Below are 24,953 nucleotides of genomic sequence, written 5' to 3'. Positions count from 1 at the left end.
AAGGACGTGACATGGCAACAGGAAGTCGCCTAGACAAGGAGTTCCTTGTGGTTCTACTCCCAAGTGTCTACTGCTTCAGTTCCTGCGTGTTATACCTGTGACAGTTTGTCCATAGAGCCTGCTGACAATCAGCTTACTGACTCCATGCAAGATTTGCTGCAAGAAAGAAGGGGGATCCTGTTCCTAATTACTTAAACATCTTCCTGCAGAACTTTCAGAAGGTATTGGATGAACCTGGTTGAGCCTCCTCAGCGGCATCTGAAATCCTGCGCCTACGTCAGGCCTCTCTCTCTGTTGGCCAGCATGCAGTCAAATTTCAAACACTGGCAACAGAGTTAAACTGGAATACTGAAGCTTTTGTGGGACTGTTCTGGCAGGGCCTTGCAAGCCATATCAAGGATGAACTTGCCGGTTGAGACCTCCCATCTACACTCGATGGCCTGGTATCGCTTTGCATTCGGGTGGACATTTGTTTCCAGGAACGATGACAACCCCTTTTCGGCGTCCTAATAAATTGGCTCCTAATTTCCAGAATCCCCCCCCCCCCCTCCCTGGTGATAGAACCCATGCAAATAGATCTCTCCAAATATATCCCTGCATGTATTGTGCCAGAGAGGGCCACTACAAATCTAGTACGCTAGTAAAACGCCAGTGCCTAGGGAGATTGGGAGAGGGTCCCCTAGGCAAACCTATTCCCTCTCCACCTACCAGGAATATGTTTGCCATACAAATTTCATGCAAGGGTCACAGTTTCTGGTCCCAGGTCTTTCTGGATTCCGGTGCTGCCAGAAACATTATAAACCTACAACTGCTGTCACAGTATGGGATTCCGGTGGTCCCCCTCTCTAACCCCTTAGTGGTCTTCGTGGTGAATAGAACAGTCTTGCCTGACACTATTCAGCATGTAACCGTGCCACTTACTATGAAGCTCAGGGCTTTACACACTGAAACAACCTCCTTTCTTGTTATCCCCAGAGCAATTCATCCTTTCCTGCTCAGGTTGCCCTGGCTCTGCAAACATGCTCCGGTTATTAAATGGAGTTCTGGAGACATTATTTCTTGGAGTGTCACCTGTTCCAGGAGTGTCTTCCCAGGCTGCTCCCTGTCCAGCAAATCTGCTCTGCTGCTGCTTGCCCGCTGACTGGTTTACCGAAACCATACTGGGGTTTTGCAGATGTTTTTAGCAAGAAACAGGCTGAGACGCTACGACTGCACCGTCCTTATGATTACGCCATTGATTTGGTCCCTTGCTTTTCTCCTCCTCGGGGCAAAGTGTACCCTCTTTCAATCCCTAAAAAGTTTGCGATGTCCAAATATATTCAGGGGAATTTGGAGAGGGGCTTTATTCGCAAATCGTCATCCCCACCAGGTGCAGGCTTCTTCTTTGTGCAAAAGAAGGATAATTCCCTACGTCCCTGCATCGATTATAGAGGTTTAAATAAGATTACCATTAAAAAGAAGTATGTACTTCCCCTTATTTCTGAACTCTTTGACCGAATTAAAGGGGCAACGGTGTTTACAAAGTTGGACTTGCGTGGTGCCTAGAATCTGATCCGCATTTGAGAATGCGATAAATGAAAAACTGACATCAACACTCGGGATGGCCATTACGAATATCTGGTAATGCCATTTGTGCTCCGTAATGCACCAGCAGTTTTTCAGAACTTTGTCAACGATATTTCTCTGTGACCTCCTCTATATCTGTGTGGTCGTTTATCCGCATGACATCCTTGTTTACTCCAAGGATCTGCCTACTCACTGTAACCATGTCAAGACAGTCTTGCAATGGCTTTGGGAGAAAAGATTTTTGCCAAGTTGAGGTCCAATTTTTAGGCTACATCGTCTCAACAGAGGGTTTACTTATGGATCTCGATAAACTTTCGGCAGTTGAGTGGCCACAACCACTAGGGTAAAACCAATTCCGAGATATCTTCATCAGTTCCTGCATGTTATTCCTGTATTATCAGTGTACTGACCTTTGGCTTATTTCCTGACTACTCTTGATTGCTGCCTGCCCCGACCTTTGGCTTGTTTGACTACGCTTTTGGATTTCCCTCTGGCACTGCATTTTGGTTCCTGCTAGTCAGCAGTCATCTGCCTTGGCGGGCACAGGGGCCGCAACCTGGCAGTAGCTAGCCGCACAACATCCTCACCTCTAGAGGCTCTGGAGCAGACCAAGCTAATGTTTAGACCCTGCGCCCCGTGCACGTCTCAACCCACTGTGTTGGTGACACAGTGTGTCCACCACTTAGCCCTGTGGAGCCGTGACATAAAGGTTGACGATTGAAAATCTGGCCATCGATAATCTGGTTCATTCAGTTTTCCGGCAAGAATTTCAGATTACATTTTTAATACAGGGACTGCAGTACACTGTTTGGCCACCAATGTTTTCATGGCACTGTTCTGCAGAAACAGCTGTTAGGTCTTGCTTGCTTCAGTAAATACACCTTGAGACGTCCGTGCTGCCTGCTTCTTGGAACTGTGCCAGATGTCCGCGGGTGCTGCGAGAGGAAGGCTGGCCTGTGTGTAGGTAAGTTTAAAAAAAAATTTCGAAAATGTTTGATTGTCAACCTGTATTTGGCAAATGGTATTCATCCTTGACTAGATCCATTGTAGGTTTGCTGGATCACCCAGGTTCTCCCATGATAGTCTATCTTCTTCAGTCTTGGAGAGCTTTAGTAAATTGGGCCCAATATGTATGTACATATATATGTGTCCTAGCTGTGTGTTGATTAATAAGCAAATTTATTCCTTGATAAGTCCAGGTCCCTGCACTAGAGGCAATGATGTCGGGAGGAGATGCTGGAGGGAGTCGCAATGCCTGTTATGCCCTCACTTGTCTTGCTACAAGCCAGGCTGGCCACCAGCATGTTCTAAAGAGTGAATGCTTCCCCAGTGTTTTGGATACATTGTGTCACCTCTTGCAGTCTGCAGAACAGGAGTCCTGCTGGTTTGCAGCAATGTAAGTAGTTGTATCCCAATGCTGCTGGGGGGATTTTGCATTTATGTTCAGTTCTTCAGTAAAAATGCTGTCTATAAGGAAAAAACAGATTCTTTTGTGTGTCAGCACTAACTAGTACTATTTTAACACTAAACATACCTCGGATGTCTGGGTGTTTTAATAATGGCACATTTGCCCTAGAAGGGATGTTGTGTGGCATCAAACCTGGGTTTGTCAGGGTCTATTGTCTCGCTGGAGGCGTTTATATCTCCTAGTGGCATGGGGACAGGAAGTAAGGAATTTGACTGGTTGTTAAGGACACAAACTGCATTAATCCTAAAAGGACATCAAATCCTAAAAGCACAATTACAAAAGGGTGTGGACTACACGTACCTATAGGTCCAAAATTTATTAGAGAGACAACAAATTAATCAAAGTTAAAACTGTTACTGAAGCAGCTCACATTTGACACATGGGCCTCATTTATTAAAGCCCTTCAGGGCTGGAGAGGATACCCTTTCATCAGTAAAACTGGGTGATCCAGCAAACCTGGAATGGAGAGCTTTAATAAATCAGTCCAAATGACGGGTGTCAGAGATCAAACTTTAAAATGCAAGTGCCAACAACCACATTTTAGAAAATTCAGTAACATATTTTATAACCTGGTCACACCAGGTTATAAAAAAAAATTCCATTTTAGGGGCCAAATATCTCTCCCCTTTCATCAGGGTATTCAGAATGGGCCTAAGTGTTTGTCAAATCAATTTTGTTAGAACAACCAGTTGATTGGCACTTTTTGGCACTTATTTTTGTATTCTGACCTTAGTTCAAAAATTTTTTCTACTCAATCCAAAACTGGAAAACATTTTGACTGCAGTTGCATTTGGAAAAGATGGGTCAGACTTTAAGAGGTCACGTCGCACAGTTGTGTGTATGACCCTTAAGCTAGTGTTAAACTAGTTTAACACAAAACAGAGAATGCACTTATGACAGAAAATAATTGGTACAGTGACAGCATTTAAAAACTGATAAAATCACTTTAAAATCTCTGAGCGGGTTCCAAAAAAGATGGATACATTTTTGTGAAGTCCTTGAACTTTTTTTCTTTGCAGAACCATAAAGATTCTTTCCAAATATCCTCCTGGTGTGGTGCGACTCCGCCAGCATCCGTCTCTGGAGACTGTCCTTAAAGTAAGGGTACTTTACAACTAACTCAATTTAGAAGGATATGTAAATCAAAAAATGTTACAATAATGGATATTTCAAAATTTCACCAACATTTGGATTCTGTGACACCTTATGTAAAGAGGCACAAACTAAAGGAAATCTCATTATTAGGCACACAAGAATAAATTACCTCTCTGCCACGCACCCATGACAGACAGTTTACCAGATCATTAAACTCCATGCAAATTGTGTATCTGGAAAGAAAATTTTCACCTAGGACCTCCATACTGTAAGGCAAGAATTTTAAGATGAGATGATCTGGAGTTGTGTCTAGGTTAGTTAACCGATAATGGCTGGAAATTCATCATTCCAGACCAGCTTACATCCACATATTCATTTTTCAATAGAGTCTTGTTGTAGAGAGTGTTTTATCCCACTGTCCACTCCTTCCCCCCTTGGTGTCCACAGTCACCATGGAGAAATGTCCCATAAATATTTTACTGGCAATTCTGCTGTCACTGGGGATTCTAGGTAGGACTTCATTGTGAGTAATGGAGGACTTTTCACCATGGAGATGGTCACTATGGTTGTTTAAAAAAAAGGGAGAAGTGATGGTATGAGTGAAAGACTGCAACTGCCAACTGGACATCTATAAAATATCACAGGATTGTTGTTCTGAGTGTCCAAGTGAAAAGAACAGTATATCGGGTTGCTATGAAAAAAAACATGGAATATACCTTAGATGATCATGCACAAATGCTGAATATCCCCACTCATCTTTCTTAACAGGGTCCTTGGTTGCTGTTTTGATGGAAATTTTAATTATGTGTAGTTTAATCGATCTCATTCTGATAGAGTGGGATCCTTTTGAAGTTGTACCAAACCTAAATGATAAATAAAACACACAGTTACACATAAGTGCATGCAAACAGGATCATTTTATATATTTTCAATATATAAATATAAATATAAAGTTACACATAAGTGCATGCAAACAGGATCATTTTATATATTTTCAATATATAAATATATTATCACAACATATTATCCAAAGCAAAAGAGCACCTGTAAATGTAGAGATGTATAGAGGTCCCAATATAAAGGGTACATTTCACAGAGAAAACTGAGACAGAAAAGATAGCATGACATGCCACATTACAATAAATTTCCAACCCTTACAAGAACCATTTTGCTCAGCAGTTTGGAACCACAATGCTAAATTGTATACTTATTCTCAAATCCAAAACAACACTGAAAGTGAGTTTAAGTAATTGGCTGTCTTTTAGGTGTTGAAAAGTGTTTTGAAGTGGAACTATAGTATGATAATGAAAAGCATTGATTAAAGTTGTCATTGCTGAATGCATGTGCTGTTAATTTTTTTTTTTTTTGTTTGTTTATTTTAAAAAAAAATTCAAGAACTTAAGAGGTTACAGCAAATACCAGAAAATGTGTAGGAAAAAAAGTAAAACATTCCTGATTGAACATATGCCTGGAAGTACAATGACATAAAACCATAAAAAAACAAGGCAGTATATTAAGATATAAAAAAGACAATGCACATCTAAACAGTGATTGATATTGTTGCTTTGTTTTTACCTTTTATATCCTTTACAGAGCTTTCCATCATTTTGTGTCTTTCTAATTCTGACATTATTCTTGTGCATTAGAATGTAGGAGCATCACATACAGCTGGGACAGAGTTGTTGGAAGAAGTGGAGATGACATTGCAGATACTCCAGCGCCTTCCTCAGCCTTCTCCCCCTATAGTGAAGATCATGGAGTCTGGCTCTGTAATGGTGGGTTGGAAGGAATATAGTCCCCATAGTGGCCTTCCACTTACCTATAGGTAAGACGTTGTACATATACTTGCACCTTCATTGCTGTGATTCCTTCATTCCTGTGATTCCTAGGCCCTGATTTATTAAAGTTCTCCAATGCTGGAGATAATACACTTTCATCAGTGAAGCTGAGTGACCCAGCAAACCTGGTATGGATCTGGTCCAGGATTCAAAACATTTAATAACAAATAGCAAATGACTTTTAGGAAATCCATTCCAGGTTTTCTGTTTCACCCAGCTTAACTGATGAAACTGCATTCTCTCCAGCCTTAGAAAGCCTATTAAGGATAGTGACACCAGATGGAATGAATCAATTAAAAAACACATTATTGTGTCAATCAATTTTATTAGGTTTCAAAGAGAGATAACAAACATACATTTAAAAATTCAAGCATAAAACATAGGAATCCTATTAACCCATAACGGCCTTGGGTTCGTATGAGCAAAAAAAGAAAAAAAAAATACTCATCTTAAATATGACATATACTCTGATACGTAGTAATAATCTGTCAAATCCTTCATGAAACTAAATAGAACAGAGCAATACAAATATACAGAAGGTAATGAGTACACTCATAGAGGTATATAACATAAGTAATAGTCTAACAATCTAAAGCCGCATATAACGCTATATACTTGAGTAAACATCTTTTAACAAAAAGAATAAAACCACAAACTAAACAATTCCCTCTCCCAGTATCTGGTGTATGTAGGGGCTATAGCCTCAGAGGTTTGTATGAGTAGTTCATATAGCCTTGAGACAACATGGGGAGGGCGAGAGGGTGAGCTAACTAATTGCTCGAATTCCATCAAATTTCTGTGTAGTAAGGATGGATCAGTAAAAGAGGCCACATAAGATGTTAACTGCTTGTATGAAAGCCAGGATAGTAGCTTACTTCTGTATGGAATATCTAGGGAGGATAAAGGGGGAACCCGCCCATTATGAACTATATCCTTTAGGTGACGGAAATCGGAGGCGGACCAGGATAAAAATTTGGTAGCCCCCAATGCCGGTGGAAATGCTGGGTTATCGAACAGTGGTGTCATGGGCCCTGGTCTCGTAAACAATTTGCCCGATCTAAGGAGACTATCCCAAATACATAATAAATCCATAGTGAGTGGTGGTATGGGGGAAGTTAGCCGTAATAACGACCGGTCCACCCACGGCAAAGACCGGAGGCTCACTGGGGACATAAACTCTTCCAGCAGCACCCATTCTTTCAACTCCCGGCTATGAAACCAGTCTGTCAGGCGTACTAAGACTGATGCTCTATAGTAGGAAACAATATCAGGGGCCCCCACACCTCCTCTATATTTAGGTTTAACCAGTACACCGAACGCCAATCTGGGTCGTTTCTTATTCCATAGAAATTTTAATAACAACCTATGTATTTTACGCAGATATGCAGTTGGTAAAAATATGGGAACCGTTTGAAATATGTATAACAATCTGGGGACAATATCCATTTTTAGAGTGTTTATGCGAGCAAACCAGGAAAGAGGCAGGGAATCATATTTCTGAAGGTCGGATTGAATCCGACCAGAAGGGTCCCATGGTATCATTATACCCAAATACTTAATGGCAGTAGGGCAAATCCGAAAGGACATATTATTGTGTATATTGGACATCTGAGTCGAATTTAAGGTAACATTCAGAAGTTCAGATTTGGAGTAGTTTACCTTGAAATTGCTAAGTGATCCGAATTCGTCGAATTCCTTCAGTACTGAAGGTATTGTAACATGGGGGGATGTTATATAGAGTAAAAGATCGTCTGCATATAGGGATAGTTTATAATGGGTATCGCCTAGCTTGATCCCTTTAACATCCGGATTGTTACGCAGGGCCATGGCCAAATGTTCCATAACTAGTGCGTAAAGCAATGGGGAAAGAGGACACCCCTGTCTCGTACCATTCTTGATTAGAAAAGAGTCAGAGAGGTTGCCGTTAACCCGTACCCGGGCCTTAGGTGAGGAATACAATGCAGCAATTCTGGAGACCATATTGGGGCCCAGGCCTACCTGGCGTAGCGCTGAGTACATAAACTCCCAACAAACCCTGTCGAAGGCCTTTTCAGCGTCCATGGACAGCAGGCACATAGGGGTACCGCTAGACTTAGCAAGTTGGGTCAGCAGTATAGTCTTAATCGTATTGTCCCTGGCTTCCCTTCCATAGATAAACCCAGTTTGATCCAGATGAATCAAGGAGGGCATATAAGGGGATAACCTGTTGGCAATCAATTTAGAAAAAATTTTTGCATCAACATTGATCAATGATATGGGTCTATAATTAGAGCAAACAGTATGGTCTTTGCCAGGCTTAGGAAGGACCGTAATATAAGCTTCCAAACTCTGTGGAGGAAACGGCATGTCGACAGATATAGAAGAAAACACCCTAGTCATGAAGGGAACAAGATTAAGAGAATGAAGTTTATAAAACCGCGGGGTAAAGCCGTCAGGACCAGGACTTTTCCCCGCCGGTGTAGCACGTAAAGCGGCAGAGACCTCCTCCTCAGAGAACGGGGTCTCCAGTTGCGATATTACCTCAGAGTCTAACGTTGGAAGGGCTGTTTTGGTTATATAATCTTGTAAAGAGGATGGACTTGGGGGCATGGGTAGGAGGGATTTGATAGAGATCGGCATAATAATTCTTAAAAATTTGCAAGATCTCCTTAGGGATGGATGTCAGGCCGCCATTAGCAGTCCGGATAGACGGGATATAAGTAGTAGAAGTGCGAGGGTGTAAGCCCCGTGCTAACAATCGGCCACATTTATCCCCATACTGGTAAATTAATTTGCGGAAACGATCCCGGTGGCGTTGGTATGCTAGATCATACAGCTTCAAAAGATGGGTCCTAGCAGCAGTCAGTTCTAAAAATACAGCTGGAGACATGTTTTGTTTATGTAGGTGTTCCAAGGTGCGAATTTTATCACTAGTAAGTGTAATATCCTGCAATCTGATCCTTTTAAGCCGAGTCCCTTGCTGGATTAAGATCCCTCGAACCACCGCCTTCAAGGCCTCCCATTGTAAGGGTAAAGGGGTGGGGTCCGAAACATGGTCCCCTATAAAATTGGTAATAGCTTCTAAAACTGCCTTCGCGCAAATAGAGTCCTTAAACAGGGAATCATTACACCTCCATGTCCAATCTCTAGAGCCCATTAGAGGAATCTGGAGCGAGAGGGATACCGAGGAATGGTCAGACCAGGGACAAGATTCTATAGAAGTACCGGGGTTCCAATCAAGCACAGACTGACTCGCTAAAATATAATCTATACGGGAATACACAGAGTGTGGGTTGGAATAAAAGGTGTAATCTTTGGTGGTGGGATGCAGAGTACGCCACATATCTGCTAGTCTAAGATCGTGTAGTCTAGAACGAAGGGAGTTTAATTTGGAATAGGATATAGAAGTCTTCCCAGTGGAAGTGTCAATCCGGGGATCCAGAGCACAATTCAGATCGCCCCCCACTATGATAGGTCCCTCAGCGAACCCCTTCAGAGTCTCTAAGTACTGCGTAAGAGCCACAGTAGGTTGATGATTAGGGGCATAAAAAGAGGCCAGTGTAAATTTCTTATCCCAAAGAAAAATTTTAAGGATCAGAAATCTGCCCTGTGAATCTGAGCGGGAGTCAAGTATCTGGACAGGTAACATTTTATGAAAAGCTATAGAGACCCCCTTAGTTCTAGACTCAGGATTGGAGCTGTGACGCCAAACAGTATAATAACGATTGCGGAGAGATGGAATTCTAGTAGATTGAAAATGAGTCTCCTGCAAGAGTAAAATGTTCACTCTCGCTTTATGTTGGGCATATAGCACTTGAGAGCGCTTGTTGGGGCTATTTAAACCCTTAACATTGAGGGTGCGGATTCTCAAAACTTGTGGTGTTTCTATTATTGTGGACATCAGGGGGAAGCGGGTTGGGGAAGGGCACCAGACGGGCTAGGCGGGCTAAACCTAGACCGTGGGGTGAAAACTAAAGCGGGATCCCAAAGATCCCAAATCACCGCCTGGTAAGGCAGTGGGCCTATGTGGGGGAAGTGCCTGTGCGCAGCGTGGGGAAGCAAACAAATAAGCAACATACATACCTTCTGGTCCCGCCTAGGGGAACCCACAAAACCAAGAACAGTATAAAAGTGAGCGAACCCCAAATTTCGCCCAGAGTAATAAACAGACCCATAATCAGAATAACTAAAAAGTGTATAGCATGCATCAGAAAACATCAGATTAAAATAAGTATGTCATCAACTGCCCTCTGAAACAGGCTAAGGAATCAGGGATACAACATCCCATGTCCCATAATGTGGCCGACTGGGGAGGCGAGGGCAATAAGGCTCATGCGTCCCCGGTAAGCCCCGTACATAATCAACCACCAGATCTAGAATGCATTCAAAAAAACCAATACAATTAGCAGCTGAATCTGTAGCAATAAATCCTAGATACTGACGCTCAGCATAGCTACCAGTACTTGGGAAGTCCCACCGTAGATGAGGAACATCTTGCACAGAATCAGATGTATGCCGATGGTGCTTGGCATCACAAGAACTTGAATCTCCTTTCAAAGGCGGGCAGCTCTCTCGGCCATGCGCTGCAGAAAATAAAACATGTTGAGGACAGAAGTGATCCAGAAGCTTTTAGTGGCCTAAGAGACACAAAAAAGTCAGTGTGAGAGGCATAAATTCCAAGAGCAATGATGAAGGTATCCAGCGAACCAATAAAAATTGTTGGCGATGCCAAATCAAAAAACACATTTTAATTGATAACTGGTTTATTAGATGCATGGTCATAGGTAATTTCCTTCTAGTATTTGATTGGTTTCATAAATAAAAATGTGGAAATTCAAAACTACTTACAACAAATTAATTCAAAGTTGGTCAGTAATAAAGAACAGACATTTTGCAAAGACCAACAAGCCTTCCTTTTAAGAATTAGCATATAAATGGTCGCAATTTCCAAAATGTAACACATACAGAAGGATAACTCATTGATCTGAAACTAATAATGAAACCACTGATGAGAGCAGTTCTGATTGCTCTTCACAAATATCCCAAACTAGGAAATATTCAAAAAATAAAGGCCCTAAACAAGGAACCAAAAGATACTCCCACGACACTTCACCAGACCAAGTACAATAACACAAAAAACAATATAATACACAAACCAATGGTGACAGCCAGACAGGAGTCCCACCAGAAACACACCCTCATTCACTTATTCAAGAATCTTGTAAATAATGTTTCTACTTTACCCACTATATCTAGCCAAGATATTAGCACATCACAACTTCACTTCCCACTCTGCCTTCTTTTTTAGGCAACAGCACCCCACTATCAGCACTAAGGGCTCTTTAGGTGAAATGTGAATCAAGATTTATGTCTACAAAATTCCAAATGCGAATCACTGAACAATAACAATCTATCTAAATACACTTTAAATAATGATGAAACACAGGTTCTGAAATTGGGGCTGAGTTTTTGCCCCTTGGAACAATTTGATTGCTTTGAATTTATTAAGAATTTATATCTTTTTGCAAGGAAATTTTTTTTTTAAGTTCCTTCTGATGAGAAACCAGCCATACAAGACACCAACTACCAGACTACCAACTTTATATACTCTGCTAAAGGTACATTGGACAATAACTGATCCACCAGGACGTCCCATCGTTTCTAGGATGAGGAGTATCTCATCTGACGCTTAGATTACTTTCATATTTGAAGGACACTTCTGATCTCCTGAAAACCCTAGAAGGTTTAACAGTACCTAATGGCTCTTTCCTAGTGCCAATCGACATCGAAGCCTTATATTCAAGCATTCCCCATGATAAGGGATTAGAAATTTTAGAAACTTTCCTAAGTGAAACTAACCAATCTTTTGCAGAACAAAACAACTTTAAAATTTCGCTGCTGAACTATATATTAACTAGGAAAGTTTTTACTTTTGCTGAGAAAACCTACCTCCAGATACAGGGGGTGACTATGGGGACACCCTGTGTCCCAACTTACGCCAACCTGTATCTGCGGGGATGGACCTTTATTATTGGAATTTTTTGAAAAGCTAAAAAGAAATCTGTACAACTTGAATTTTACCATGCAGTACAATTCATCATCAATTCCGTTTTTACCTATTGAAATAGGTATCAGTACTGATTCAACTGTTTTTTCAAATTTTTATCAGAAATCAACCGCTGGAAACATGATTACCAGTGGTGGCAACTATAGATGTTACTGCTACCCCCAACAGCCAGGAGAGCAGCACATCTAGTTGTGGTGGGGAGGGAAACTAAGGAAGGAAAAGACAGTTGGTAGTCATAGGGGATTCTATGATCAGGAGGACGGATAGAATAGTTTGTCGCCCGGATCCCTTCAACTGAATGGTTTGCTGTCTCCCTGGTGCCAGGGTTTGGCATGTGGTGGACCGAGTAGACAAATTATTGGGAGGGGCTTGACAAGACCCAGCTGTCTTGGTCAATGTTGGAACAAATGACAATATAGATGGAGGTTCCTTAAAAATCAGTTTAGGGAACTAGGTTTCAAGTTTAAGAAAAGGACCTACAAGGCTATATTCTCTGGAATATTGCCTGTGCCATGCGCAACACAGGAAAGGCAGAGGGAGCTTAGACAGCTAAACGCATGGCTTAAGTCCTGGTGTAGAAGGGAAGGGTTTGGGTTCATAGAGAACTGGGCTGGGACTTTTCATTGGGGTACAACCTGTATGCCAGAGAAGGTTTGCACCTCAATGAAAGGGGGTCTGCTGTGCTAGGGGAAAGATTTAGGGGAATGGTGGAGGGATATTTAAACTAGGACAGAGGGGGGTGGGAAAGTAAATAAGGTGGCAGAAAGGTTAGTCAGGGGTCAGATGCTATTGGGGGGTGGATTAGGGATAGTTGGGGGGAGGGTATGGATAATTGTAAGGAGCTTCCCATGTTACAAACAAACATTGGATTGTGCAGTACTAGTGGTACTAGTACTAATGATGGTAAAGTAAATGATATTGTCCTCAAAGAACACAGAACGGAAAAGGGAATGTTTCAAGTCTGTTCTGCAAAAGCACACTGAAAAATATATTCCAATGGGTAATAGGTTTTAATATTAGCCTCTTAAACTTATGTGGCTCACAGCTGATGCTAAAAAAACCATAGGGAAAAAGAAAAAGACATTCCAAAAATATAAAAATGAAGGATCACCTTCATCATTTGAAAACTTTAAAGAATATAACAAAAGATGTAAAAAGGAAATGAAATGTGCAAAACAAAAGACAGATTGCAAAGGAAAGTAAGGCAAACCCCCCAAAAATTTTTAAATATATTAATAGCAAAAAGAACAGGTCTGAGCATGTAGGCCCCTTAAAGGATGTCGCTAGGTTAGTAACTGGGGATAAAGACAAGTCAGATATACTAAACACTTTTTTTTAGCTCTGTGCACACAAAGGCAAATGGCAGAGCTCAAGTCCAAATTCATAATAGCAATGACTGAGAAACAGCTGGAAAAAAAAAGTTGACAAAAGTTGACAAAGGTTGACAAAGCACCAGGACCTGATGGATTACATCCACATGTCCTCAAAGAGCTGAGCTCGGTTATTTTCCTATCTTCAAAAAGGGAGCAAAGTCATTACCAGGTAACTAGAGACCTGTTAGTTTAACGTCCATAGTTGAAATGGTCCTAGAGAGTTTAACAAAGAACCACACAAAGGAGTTTCGGCTGGAAAATAATACTATAAGTCATAGTCAGCAGGCCTTCCCCGCATCAACATGCTGGCATTTTTTGCAGCAGTGTCTATGTGCCCAACAGCAGTGTTGGGCACATAGACATCGGCGGCGTCCCCTCTTACTCTGGCTCCTGCAGCTATCATTTTTGGCTTCCTCTGCATGATGACCCTTTAGGCTATCTTCAGAAGACTGGTAGGATTGTTTGGTATCTTTGAGCTTATGAGTTTGAAATCAGTACAGCGGACATTCATATGCACATATTCTGCTTCACTATATAGATCTTGTGGCTTTACCCTCATTTTTCCCTGGAAAGATGTCTTCCACATACATATGGATTGATGAGGTAAACAATTTCTTTAAACAAGAAGATACATTATTCTTACTGACACTAATAAAAGTTAATATTTAAATCTGATCAAGTAAATGTTTTTTAACTCATTAATTTAGACATAAGGGAACTCCCCCCCCCCCCCTATTTTATCTTTGGTTTAGTTTAGGAGAAGTAGACCAGAAGCTCATCACCACAACATGTCTGCAGACAATATGCTGCCCCCTTATTTATCTTTTCTTCATAGTAATTAATTGATCAATAATGTCATTGTGCATAATCACAAATTTATAGGAATGTTTTAATTAAGTTGTACTTTGCAGTTGTTTAAGCACAAATCAAATTACCCTAATATTTTAATTAATGATAAATATGGCAATAAGCATAAGTATAGGAATTTAAAAGAACCTTATATATCAAATACTAGTAGGTAATTAACTATGAGCATGCATCTATCTAACCATTAATCAATTGAAGTGTTTTTTAATTGATCTGTCCAGTGTCACTATCCTTGATACGACTGAATTAGTGGCTCATTGGAGACGTTGTAGACTTTGTTGCCCTTTTTCTTGCTCAACTGCTATAACATCATAACAGTTATGGAATGTTTGGACTGATGTAGGCACCCTTGTAGGTTACATGTGTCATCAATTTATCAGTATATTAATTTTTACATATTTAAATGTGTATACATACATTGACTCTTGGACTATGTACTAATGTTATGGATCTCCTTAAAAGTGTCCTGAAGAAGCAGATTTTGTTTACTGCGAAATGTGTCGACAACTTGCAAAAAAATTTTGGTGTTTGTACAGGAGATATTGCTCACATGATTAGTCTTTTTTTATGTCTAAAAATTATTGGTTATTTTGAAATAAGGGTTTTTATGCAAAATATTTTACCCTGGATTTGGTTTGGCTAAATAGAGGAGTCTCCACATTTTAGTAATTCCCAGCAAAGCTGTTGGAGAAGTGAAGCCTGATTGATGATTCCATCAAAATACTTATAGTTATTATCACCAATTTAGTTTACTGAGAGTAAGTCTTTCTCCTTTTTTTGTCTTCTCTGTCCTTTCTATTCTTTTCCATTCCACCTTCCTTTGTTCCTGCCTTCTCCTTTTCTTTTTGTCCCTTTCCCTTTCCTTCTCTTTTCTTTGTCATTTTCTTTTCTTCTGTTTTTATTCTATTTTCCTTTTATTTTATGCCCCTTTCCATTCATTGAGTAATTCATTTTTTATTTATTTAAAAGTAATTAACAATTTACTTTTCTCGGTTTCCTGCAGTCTCTTTGATGGCAATAAACTCCTCTACCAGGGGCCTTTTTTCTCCTATGTTATTCCACACTGCAAACCTGGACAGCATCACCTTAAGATAATCATGGAAACAGAAGGGGATCGTAGTCCAGACAGTCCCATCACTACTGTTATGGTGGAAGAACCATTGCCTGGATGCCCAACTGAATTTCAAGCTATAGGTCGCACAGCCACCAAGGTGAAGCTAAGCTGGAACCCACCACTAGACTCCAGCACGTATGTTAAATATTACGCAGTGTATCAAGAAGACACCTTGGTGGAGACCACAACTGACCAAACTTGTATTGTGACAGATCTTTCTCCTGCCACTAGTTATATATTCAGTATTTGTTCCTGCAATTCCAAGGGCCAAAGTTTAAAAGTCTCTTTGGTAACAAGGACATCAGACGGAGGCAGTCATGCTCCAGACAGACTGACAGTGTATGTTATAGGCCGGAGTGAAATGTTCATCACATGGGAAGTGCCAAAAGATCTAATTGGTAGATTTTTCAACTATGAATTGAGCATGAATGGGAAGTCAGTGTACCTTGGTACAGAACGTTTCTATGTAGCCCGCCGTCTTACTTCCAACACTGAATACACCTGCGTTGTCTGTGCCATCACCAGCGAAGGTCGCTATGACAGTCGGTCTGTCACCAAGCGCACTGCCAAAGATGAATACAGCAATCTGAACAAGTATGAATGATTTATCTTATGAAAATGCTTACCATGAAAACTGCCCCACCAAAAATAATAGGCAGTCAAGGATATGTCCATCATTTCTTGATTTAGGTGCCACCTTGTCCCTGATCTGTACAAATGCTATATGAATACATCACCCTAGTGCAGCAAAAAAGTCAAGGGGTGGGTGGGAGGTTGCTATACTCTAAAGCTACGTACACACGTCAGATTTTTATCGCCCGATAATCGGCATCGGCCAATTATCGGGCGAAAATCTGCCGTGTGTACAGTCGGTGTCGTCCATCGTCCGGACGACCGACCTGCCGGATCCACGGACGATGGACGACAGCCGATCGTAATGAAAGTGAAGGGGAGAGCGACGGAGCGGCACCCTGCTCCCCTCTCCATAGAGCATGAACGGTGCTGTATGTACAGCACCGTTCATGCATCGTGCACTCCCTTGTCATTGGAAAGGATCGTGAAAGATCCTTTCCAACGACAAAAATTGGCAGTGTGTACGCAGCTTAACTTTTTGGGTTTAGTTGCTATACTCTAACGTTTTCAAATGTGTATATTGGGTATAAAGTCAGGTATGTGTTAAAAACACCAACATGTTTCAGCATTTTAGCACTTCACTTTTATCAGGTTTTATATAAACATATTGTTACTAGCATCAATACAATAGGTTATATAAAACATAAACAAAAATAATGCCTGGGAATCTAGGAACATTATTGCATGCTATGCACACTCCCCATCTCAGCATACATTGAGGATATATACCCATCATTGTATTTAGGAGAGCAGTGAAGCCAGGCAGTAGCATACTACTACCTCCTTAAATAGTTGCCAACACATTACATGAGTCTCTTTGGGCTGTCATCAGGTCATCACAAGTTAATTTGCACAATGCAGGTGTCTCTACATGGTGCTATGCTCATAATGTTATTATTTATAGAAACCAGCCTGGGAGCAACCAACTCCCTACCAGTTCACCTACAGCGGAGGCCACTGATCGAAGTGAGAGACAATCCAGAGGCGAAGGTATCAGAAGAAATTCTCTCACTAAGAACCAGTGTGTTTGGCCACCCAGGCAGACCAACAAATCAAGAGGAGATGGAAAAGCCCCCACAACTAGATCCCGGTATGAAAAGCTACAACTGAGTATTAATATTAACTGAAGGAGTCTGTCTACAGAAAAACATATGGAGACTTAACCTCTTCTAACTCTGCGGGACTCAGGTGGTGACATAGCTGAGTTCTCAGTAGTGCTGACTTTTCATGGCCATTATGGGTGGCTATCACTACCATGGTAGGTGGTCTGTCATTTATATTATTGAGAATGCAACAAGAGGAACTTAAATATACAAAGGTGGGTGGGAACTCCTAAAATTTCTAAAATGACAGGACACAAGCATGAAAGATTTAAAGATACCAGGGGCCACCAACTGCATCTTCTTTTAAAACCAATTTCTGATACACCCCCTATACTCAGCATGTCTATACTGAAACATGCCAATAAGCTATTGAAGTCTTTAAATCCATTTCTCAAGTTACATACTAAAAAACAAGCATTCTCACTGAACAATATCAAAATACAAGATTATCTATCTATGCCAACAGTATGCTCTTCAGAAATTCAGAAAACCAACTGTCCAAACTTTCATGCAGCCATGCTCTTTGTGAAATGTTGGGCTTATAAATAATATTGGAGCAAATGTCACTTTAGCTCAGAAGTTTCAAACAACAGACACCAAAAAATGTGGTGCAGCTCTAGCGAATTGTAAGAGAAAGACCACAGTGGTGTATTCAGTTATAGCACCAAAAAAACTGATGTATTAAATTGGGGTTTGTAACTATGTATATGTAACTATAGTTATTTATACAATGAAAGTAGAAACATATCTGTATATAATGTTGTCTCTCGCCTTTGTCTAGGCGAGAGTCAGTGATATCTTGTTCAAAAGAATCAAGTGAAGAGCCTACAGGATCTCCAACTCAGGTGAGAACAAAAAGTGATAAACCTCTATCAGTAAGTCATTAAAACAGTTGAAAAGCAGGAATGTCCTACAAAGTATAACTTACAGTGACCAGTAACATTTTTGTGTGGGTGTATTGTGATGCTGATTATTGATAGTGCATTGGGTTTCATAGTCCAGAATTCTAAATGTATAGGGGTGCATGGTACAGAATGCTAACATAGCTGGGGCATATCTTGTAGAATGCTGCATGTATTGGTTTGTATAGTGAGGAATGCTGAATGTATTGGGACACATGATGCAGAATGCTGAATGTATTGGGGTGCACAATGCAGAATGTGTTGAGGTTATGGTGCAGAATTCTTTTGAGATGTGTTAAGATACATACATGCCGAATACTGAGTGTACTGGGGTGCATATTGCATAATCCTCCATTTATTGGGATGAATGACAGAATGCAGAGTATACCAGGGTGTTGTATGAAGATACTGTGCTGTGATTCAAGACCTTCACACCATGAGTGCATGGTGCGGTGGACTTAGGCTTGGTACACACATGCAATAATTGTCATTAGAAAACGAATGACTAATGACAGATCAACGATTATGCACGATTTTTTTGAATGATCGTAATGTGCACAATTCTGTACATGCTGTAACGATACGATTGTTCAAATAAAATCCACCAATAGTGTACACACGCTAGATACGATCATTTGATTGATGCAGGAAGTAAAGGAGAAAGTGTACCGCAGAACAATCCACGATAACTACACGACACACAATGGATAGCGAACGATCGTCGCCGAATCAGATCGGCCGGGGTGTTCATTCGTTTCCAGCGACATTCCTCATTTATTGGCCAGTTTTTGAGCACTTTTTTGTTAACTATTATCGGAAGAACAGTTGTTAGTCGTTCGTTTCCAACGATAATTATTGCACATGTGTACATAGCCTTAGTGTTCTGGGGTGTTATGTGGTAGAGTGTATGAAGTGTATTTGGGAACAATTTAAATTGTTCTGTTTCGTTTTCCAATAGGCTTCATAACTTTGAAGCTGATTTACTGAATAAACCCAGACATGCCTATATATAAGGGAATCTGTGTGACGGTTGCATTGGTATGTTGAAACATACACAGAACAAAGCTCAGTTCCCAATTTCATGTCTTTTTCCCATTCAGCCTGTTTCACCTTGTGATATACCAAGCAGACCAACAGACAAAATCATCCAGAGTATGAAGAACAGAAATAATGTGGACCAAACTAAGACTCTCCATGAGAAAAAGACAGAAAAATTATTGAGAAGAAATTCAATGGTATCCCAAAACTAAACACATTTCAGTTTATAATGAAGGACAAAATTACTGAACTTTTTCATATTATATTTCGAAAATTAAATAATTTTTGATTGGAAAATCAAAGTGTGTATATGTGGAGGAGAGTAAACCTCTGTGTCTTAACTTCCACACGAAATTGGATAAAAAAATTAATTCAGTGCTTCAGTAAGTACCACTGTCCAATTGAATAGTAGCAGAACAAATAACCTAATAGGATTGTTGGATAAAAGACACATTGATCAAATCACATGTTTGTGTTCAGATCGTTTATAAATAGCATTGGTCTCTTTGCCCATTTTTAAAGTTAGCAATTCTACTGGGAAAGACATTCTCGCTTACCTTTCATTCCTGATATCACTCTGGCTTTATGGAGTATTCACAAGGCCAGGAAATAAATGAAAATCCAGGTCAGAAAAAGATTTTAATACCTGGTAGAAAGTGTTGTTCTTTTTCATTATATCTAACATAAAGGCTGGAGGTAAACTTTAATTTTACAATTACTTTATTGCACCTTTGTTCCAAATGTCCTGTATGTTCTTTATGCAGCCTTCAAAGCAACACCTATTGAAATCACTAGATGATGTATTGCCCATTCAGTCCTATCTCTCAACTGATGTCAGGAAGTCACAAAGTCCGCTGGGATTCCGACTGACACCAATTGCTTCTCTTTGCGGATTGGAGCGAGAATTTTTTCTACATCACAAATCCAAGACTGAGAGTAAACGGGTATGGCCTTTGTCCAAGGATATGCAAAGTTATCCTAGGTAGGTTCACACTCATTGTTAGGAAGGTCTTCTGAACAATTACAAAACTAGTGGTTGGTGTTTTCATTTAGGGCCTTGTAATGGTTTAGAACCCAACTGAAGTTTTGTATTCAGTAGGGCTTAAAAAAAACAGGGTCTTGGAGTTTGCTTATGATTTCCAGGGAGCATTGTCCAAAGTTTCTGGGCCATAACCACCAGCCTGCTGTAACTGAGGCGATTTTGCCCAAAATTCTTACCCAAGGGTTGGTGTTCTAATTTTGTAAAGACTATGTGTCACTTTAAAAAGAACAAGTCATGTCATATTTTAAATATTGTAAACTGTGCAGGCTCATTTGTGATGTTTTTTATTTGTCCACTTATTTCAACTGTGCCTAAATCTTGTGTGTGAGTCTTATAATCAGTGCCTAACCAAGCATGTTAGAAGATGATATATGAGGTCAGACAGTGAACAGGGGAGGTAAACGTTTAAATTCAGTTAAGTTCAGTTTCACTTAAATTCAATTTCAGTGGGGAAGCATTAATCTTTTTTATTAAATTGCACAGTAACATTATTTATTCTGCAGGGAAATATTTAAAGTACCACTATGCACAATGGCCTTAATCAAAATGTTTAGGAGTTTTTTTTTTTGCATTTAAAAAACCTTAATGCCCCAAGTCCTTAGATACTTTTTAGCCATAGCAGAATCTACATATTTTTTCCTATGAATCAAATACATTGAAATGCTTAATGATGTTTCATATCTAACACATCACTCACTCCAAATTGTTCAAGGTCCCATGACAAAGAGAGAAGTTCTCAGGGACCAAGGAATGCATTACAACCTGTAAGAGGTAAGAGGGAAACAATACATAGATGTGGATTAATTCAGTAATGGGTTTATCTAGTAAAACATCTCTAATAATCTTCGCAGATCCTACAGTCAGGTACAGACACAGGATCCAAAAGGTCAACATCTGGGACCTTAATGGAGAAGGTGGAAAGTTTTGTAGCTTTTCTGGCACATGTTGTCCGTCCACTGATGAGGAATGTCACTTTTCTCCAATTTCCAAAAACATCCAACAAAGAGAAAATTTTCTGTTGCATGCTGCTGGTGAGATGATCATCTATGGCTAATCCATGCTTTTTATTGGGGGCACTAATTATCCCCGGCTCCACCAATGAATGTTATTGTTTTTGGTCTTCATATAACAATTTAGGGTGTACTCTCAGGAATGTCTTTTGTTTTAGGTTTGTTAATGTGGTGCATTTTCTAGTAAGTTTCAAATTATAACTGATTACTATGGAATCCAACACCAGATAATGTTATGTTCTAAAACTACCACTTTGGTTTCATAGAAAGCACCTCCATCATTTTTCCCCTTGAGCTCCAAACATCAGAGTGTTCTGATATAAGTATGCAACCTGCTCAGATGGCTTCTCATCTCCTATGCCACACTGTTGGCCCATCATTGTTTTAGAAAGCAATGCTAGGTGACCCCATATAGTTGCTATCCACATATCAGATGAGTACTTCCTGGGGTAAAGGAACTTCAAACAACAGTTTCTGGTCTACTTTACATACTCTCTGTTTTTCATAGTCTAGGAACATGGAATCGACAATGAAAAAGTCATTTAGTTTTCTTTTCTTCTTGTCCACAGGGATTCTGGAGAACAGGAATCACCCGGAGCTGTCACTGCAGGGTTTAAACAACACAGGAGGGAAAATTTTACAGCGCAATAAAGGACACCCTGTCTTGGGTTGTAGATAAAATTAAGCTAACAGTGTTGGGTTTGTAATAAAGTTGCATAATTATTCTGTGATCTTTGCAGAAAGTAGTTGGATATGGAACTAAATATCTGGTCTGATGCCAGCTATGGCAGGAGCTCAAATGGGTGCTGCCAAAGGGTAGTGTTTAATTAGTAAAAAAAAAATCCCTATCTCAGCACTTGTCACATGCTCCTGCAGCAGATTTGTGTTCTGACAGCTGAAGAGGCTGATGCAACAGCAGGAAAGTTTTTTTTGTTTTTGTAGTACATTATCAATATAAAGGCTACTGTTGCTAACGTCTAAAAAAAGTGCCAGCTGCTTGGTTGTCCTATGCTTCAGTACATTCTGTGCACTGAGCTAGAACCAACATGCAACTAGTAAAGTCATGCAGAAATCTTTCAATACAGAAATCTGTGTCACTTAAACATATGGAGAAAAATATAGGCCTTATATTGCCTTAACTTTAGTAAATAGTTTGTGGTTGGATGTTATGTTGATACAAAGGCTTTGTCATTTTCTGAATCATTGACTGAAAAAGTATGCAGGCCAGCAAAGGTACCCTGTGTATATTTCTCAGTGTGGTTTATTTCACGGCTAGGTAATTGTCACTTTGTAAATGAGAAATAGCAGGGATATATAATATTGTCCAATATCTTGTTCTTTCTCTTTCAGGAGTAAAGGATCACTATCTGGAAACCTTCACAAGGACATACATGCCATCATCAGAGAATCAGGTGTAACATTCCGGCTTCCTCCTCCCCCCAGCATTGTCCAGCAGAGAGTTCGTCCCCACCACTAATTACAGTTTAAAGTTTCATTTCTCTGGAAATTAAAATGACTCTTGCCAGAATTCACAGGACCTCCTCTGAGCTGAGATCTCACACCTATAATTTCACCGTAACCTAAAACCCACACTACCGGGAATAAGTCACCTTCGCAGTCACCCGTGGAAACAGACCGATGTGTCACTCTTTACATGCCTAAAACCTAAATCAGTGGCGGGCGCCGCTAAATGTCCCATCCTATCATTACAGGAACAAAGGCAGGGTAGTTTTAGAGGAAAAATTTGATATTCAGACAAATCCTATAATTAATACCAAGCAATAAAATCTATATTTGTATTGTATCCTAGATTGCACAACCAGTGCAATAGTTTTAAAAGAAAAAATAAACTAGAGCAAGTATTCATTTTAAGTTAGTCTTATTATCATTATTTTTACACGTTTTCATATTTGTTTTTTATTTAATGATTTGTAGATTCTGCCCTTTTGTATGGTCTATAAGCTTATTCTTGGCATACAACTACTGAGAAAAAATGATTACAGAATTAGCAATTTAGAGGTTCCATTACTGTGCTGGAAGAAAATATGCTTTCATCAATGTTTAATGAAAACCAGTATATACAATCAGTGTTATTTTAATACATTTATATCACATTAAAACATTTCAGAGTTTTAAAATCTGTGGCAGCAACAATAAACAGTTTTCATTGTGTCTCTGGCTGGAAATGTGGTCTGTTACTTTGTTCCGCACTGTGCAGTTGCAGTTAATAATGATATACACTGGTGAACAAAACTTTGGTCCCTGTATCTGCAGACTAAAGATCAGGGCCATCAGAACATAAAGTTACCATAAGCCATATGGATTTAAGTTGTGGAGAGCAGAGGGCAAAAGATGAGTACCAGATTGCATAATACATAGAGTAAATCACCCAATTAGTTCTTTGGAATACATTTTTTTTGTTGATTGGTCAAAAATGGTAAGAGACATATTTGGGAGCATCCAGTCCTGAAAGTTGCACAACCCCAATCCCTTCGCTCTACTGCAGGTATGCAATACAGCCTGCAAATCTTGCAGCAGGAGAGTAATGAACTCATCCCTCTGCGCACCCCTCCTGTTAGTGCGTTATGCATCAGTACATAAACTTGCTATATTTGGATGTGTGTATATCATCACTAGGAAATGTATGGAGACATTTCAACCAAACTTGCTAGACATATGACTCAGACTCATGTGAGTGCACCACTGATCTTTGTGCAGTGCTGTGCTATATGTCAGAGCTAGGTGTCACCTACAGCGCTGTGGTATATGTCAGAAGTATATAAATGTATGATAATAGTGTGTAACTGTGGGGGGACATTGTAGTGTCATCTCCCCTGTACAGAAACTAATGGGTCTAGCTCACTGTTTTATTGTACAGCACTATGGTGTCAGAGCTTTATAAGTCTATATATATAAAATTGTATGTATGTATGTGTGTATGTTCCACCATCGCTCGAAAACGCATGAAGACTTTTCAAACAAACTTGCTATACATATGACTGAGACTCACGTGAGTGCACCAGTCATTGTACAGCGCTGTGCTATATGTCAGAGCTATATTTGGATGGATGTATGTATGTGTGTATGTCATCACTAGGAAACGCATGGAGACATTTCAACCAAACTTGCTATGTTCCATCATCACTCGGATATGCATCAAGACATTTCAACCAAACTGCAAGACATATAACTCAGACTCATGTGAGGGCACCGCTGATCTTTGTGCAGCCCTGTGCTATATGTCAGAGCTATATTTGGATGTATGTGATATATATATATATATATATATATATATATATAGATGTGTGTATGTGATCACAAGGAAATGCATGGAGACATTTCACAGTACAACAGCATGAGACCCAAGTACAGGAAATGAGAGCAAGAGCTACTACATCTAGAGCTTCAGAGACAGTATAACAACATGAGTCCCAACTACATGATAACAGATTGAGCTTCTACATCTAGAGTTTCAGAGACAGGACAACGGCGTGAGACCCGAGTACTGGAAATGAGAAAAAGGGCCGGACGATCATGGACTGCACAACATTTTAGCTTAGCATTGGAAGGATTCCACTATGATCGACATAATTACTTCTTGAGGCATGCAAGTGTTACCATCGGAAAAATGGAAAAGGTTTGTAGTTACTGTCAGGCCAAAATGTTTAAATCTGAGTCTCCTCGTATTTGCTGCAAAATAGGGAAATTCAAACTCTGCCAACTGGAAACACCACCACATGAACTTTGGAATTACTCATTAGCAAATACCTCAGAGTCAAAACATTCTTAAGCAGTCTTAGTAGCATCAGAAAATATAAACTCATGTTTCCAAATGACCTCTTTTGGTGCCACATCAGT

The 24,953-nt window shown here is 40.0% G+C and overlaps 1 protein-coding gene across 5 annotated transcripts in view; it reads left to right on the top strand.

The window, feature by feature from the left end:
* LOC140344773 (uncharacterized) overlaps positions 1 to 23,267 on the top strand; it is a 37,357-nt gene extending 14,090 nt beyond the window's left edge. For 4 of the 5 annotated variants that reach the window (XM_072431979.1, XM_072431980.1, XM_072431978.1 and 1 more), the window contains 12 exons: positions 2,766 to 2,962; positions 4,054 to 4,132; positions 5,776 to 5,954; positions 15,257 to 15,961; positions 16,905 to 17,090; positions 17,885 to 17,948; positions 19,106 to 19,240; positions 19,808 to 20,025; positions 20,798 to 20,856; positions 20,937 to 21,116; positions 21,665 to 21,763; positions 22,446 to 23,267. In XM_072431979.1, the coding sequence (XP_072288080.1) occupies positions 2,766 to 2,962; positions 4,054 to 4,132; positions 5,776 to 5,954; positions 15,257 to 15,961; positions 16,905 to 17,090; positions 17,885 to 17,948; positions 19,106 to 19,240; positions 19,808 to 20,025; positions 20,798 to 20,856; positions 20,937 to 21,116; positions 21,665 to 21,763; positions 22,446 to 22,513 (2,169 nt within the window). In that variant the 3' untranslated portion in view covers positions 22,514 to 23,267. Of the gene's footprint in view, positions 1 to 2,765; positions 2,963 to 4,053; positions 4,133 to 5,775; positions 5,955 to 15,256; positions 15,962 to 16,904; positions 17,091 to 17,884; positions 17,949 to 19,105; positions 19,241 to 19,807; positions 20,026 to 20,797; positions 20,857 to 20,936; positions 21,117 to 21,664; positions 21,795 to 22,445 lie in introns of all 5 variants that reach the window. The other variant, XM_072431981.1, reaches the window with a different exon arrangement.
* Positions 23,268 to 24,953: the final 1,686 nt, after the last annotated feature.

Source organism: Pyxicephalus adspersus, unplaced genomic scaffold (assembly GCF_032062135.1).
Source record: "Pyxicephalus adspersus unplaced genomic scaffold, UCB_Pads_2.0 Sca4, whole genome shotgun sequence".
NCBI classification, from domain to species: domain Eukaryota; kingdom Metazoa; phylum Chordata; class Amphibia; order Anura; family Pyxicephalidae; genus Pyxicephalus; species Pyxicephalus adspersus.
This window is presented reverse-complemented; position numbering and strand designations above follow the sequence as displayed.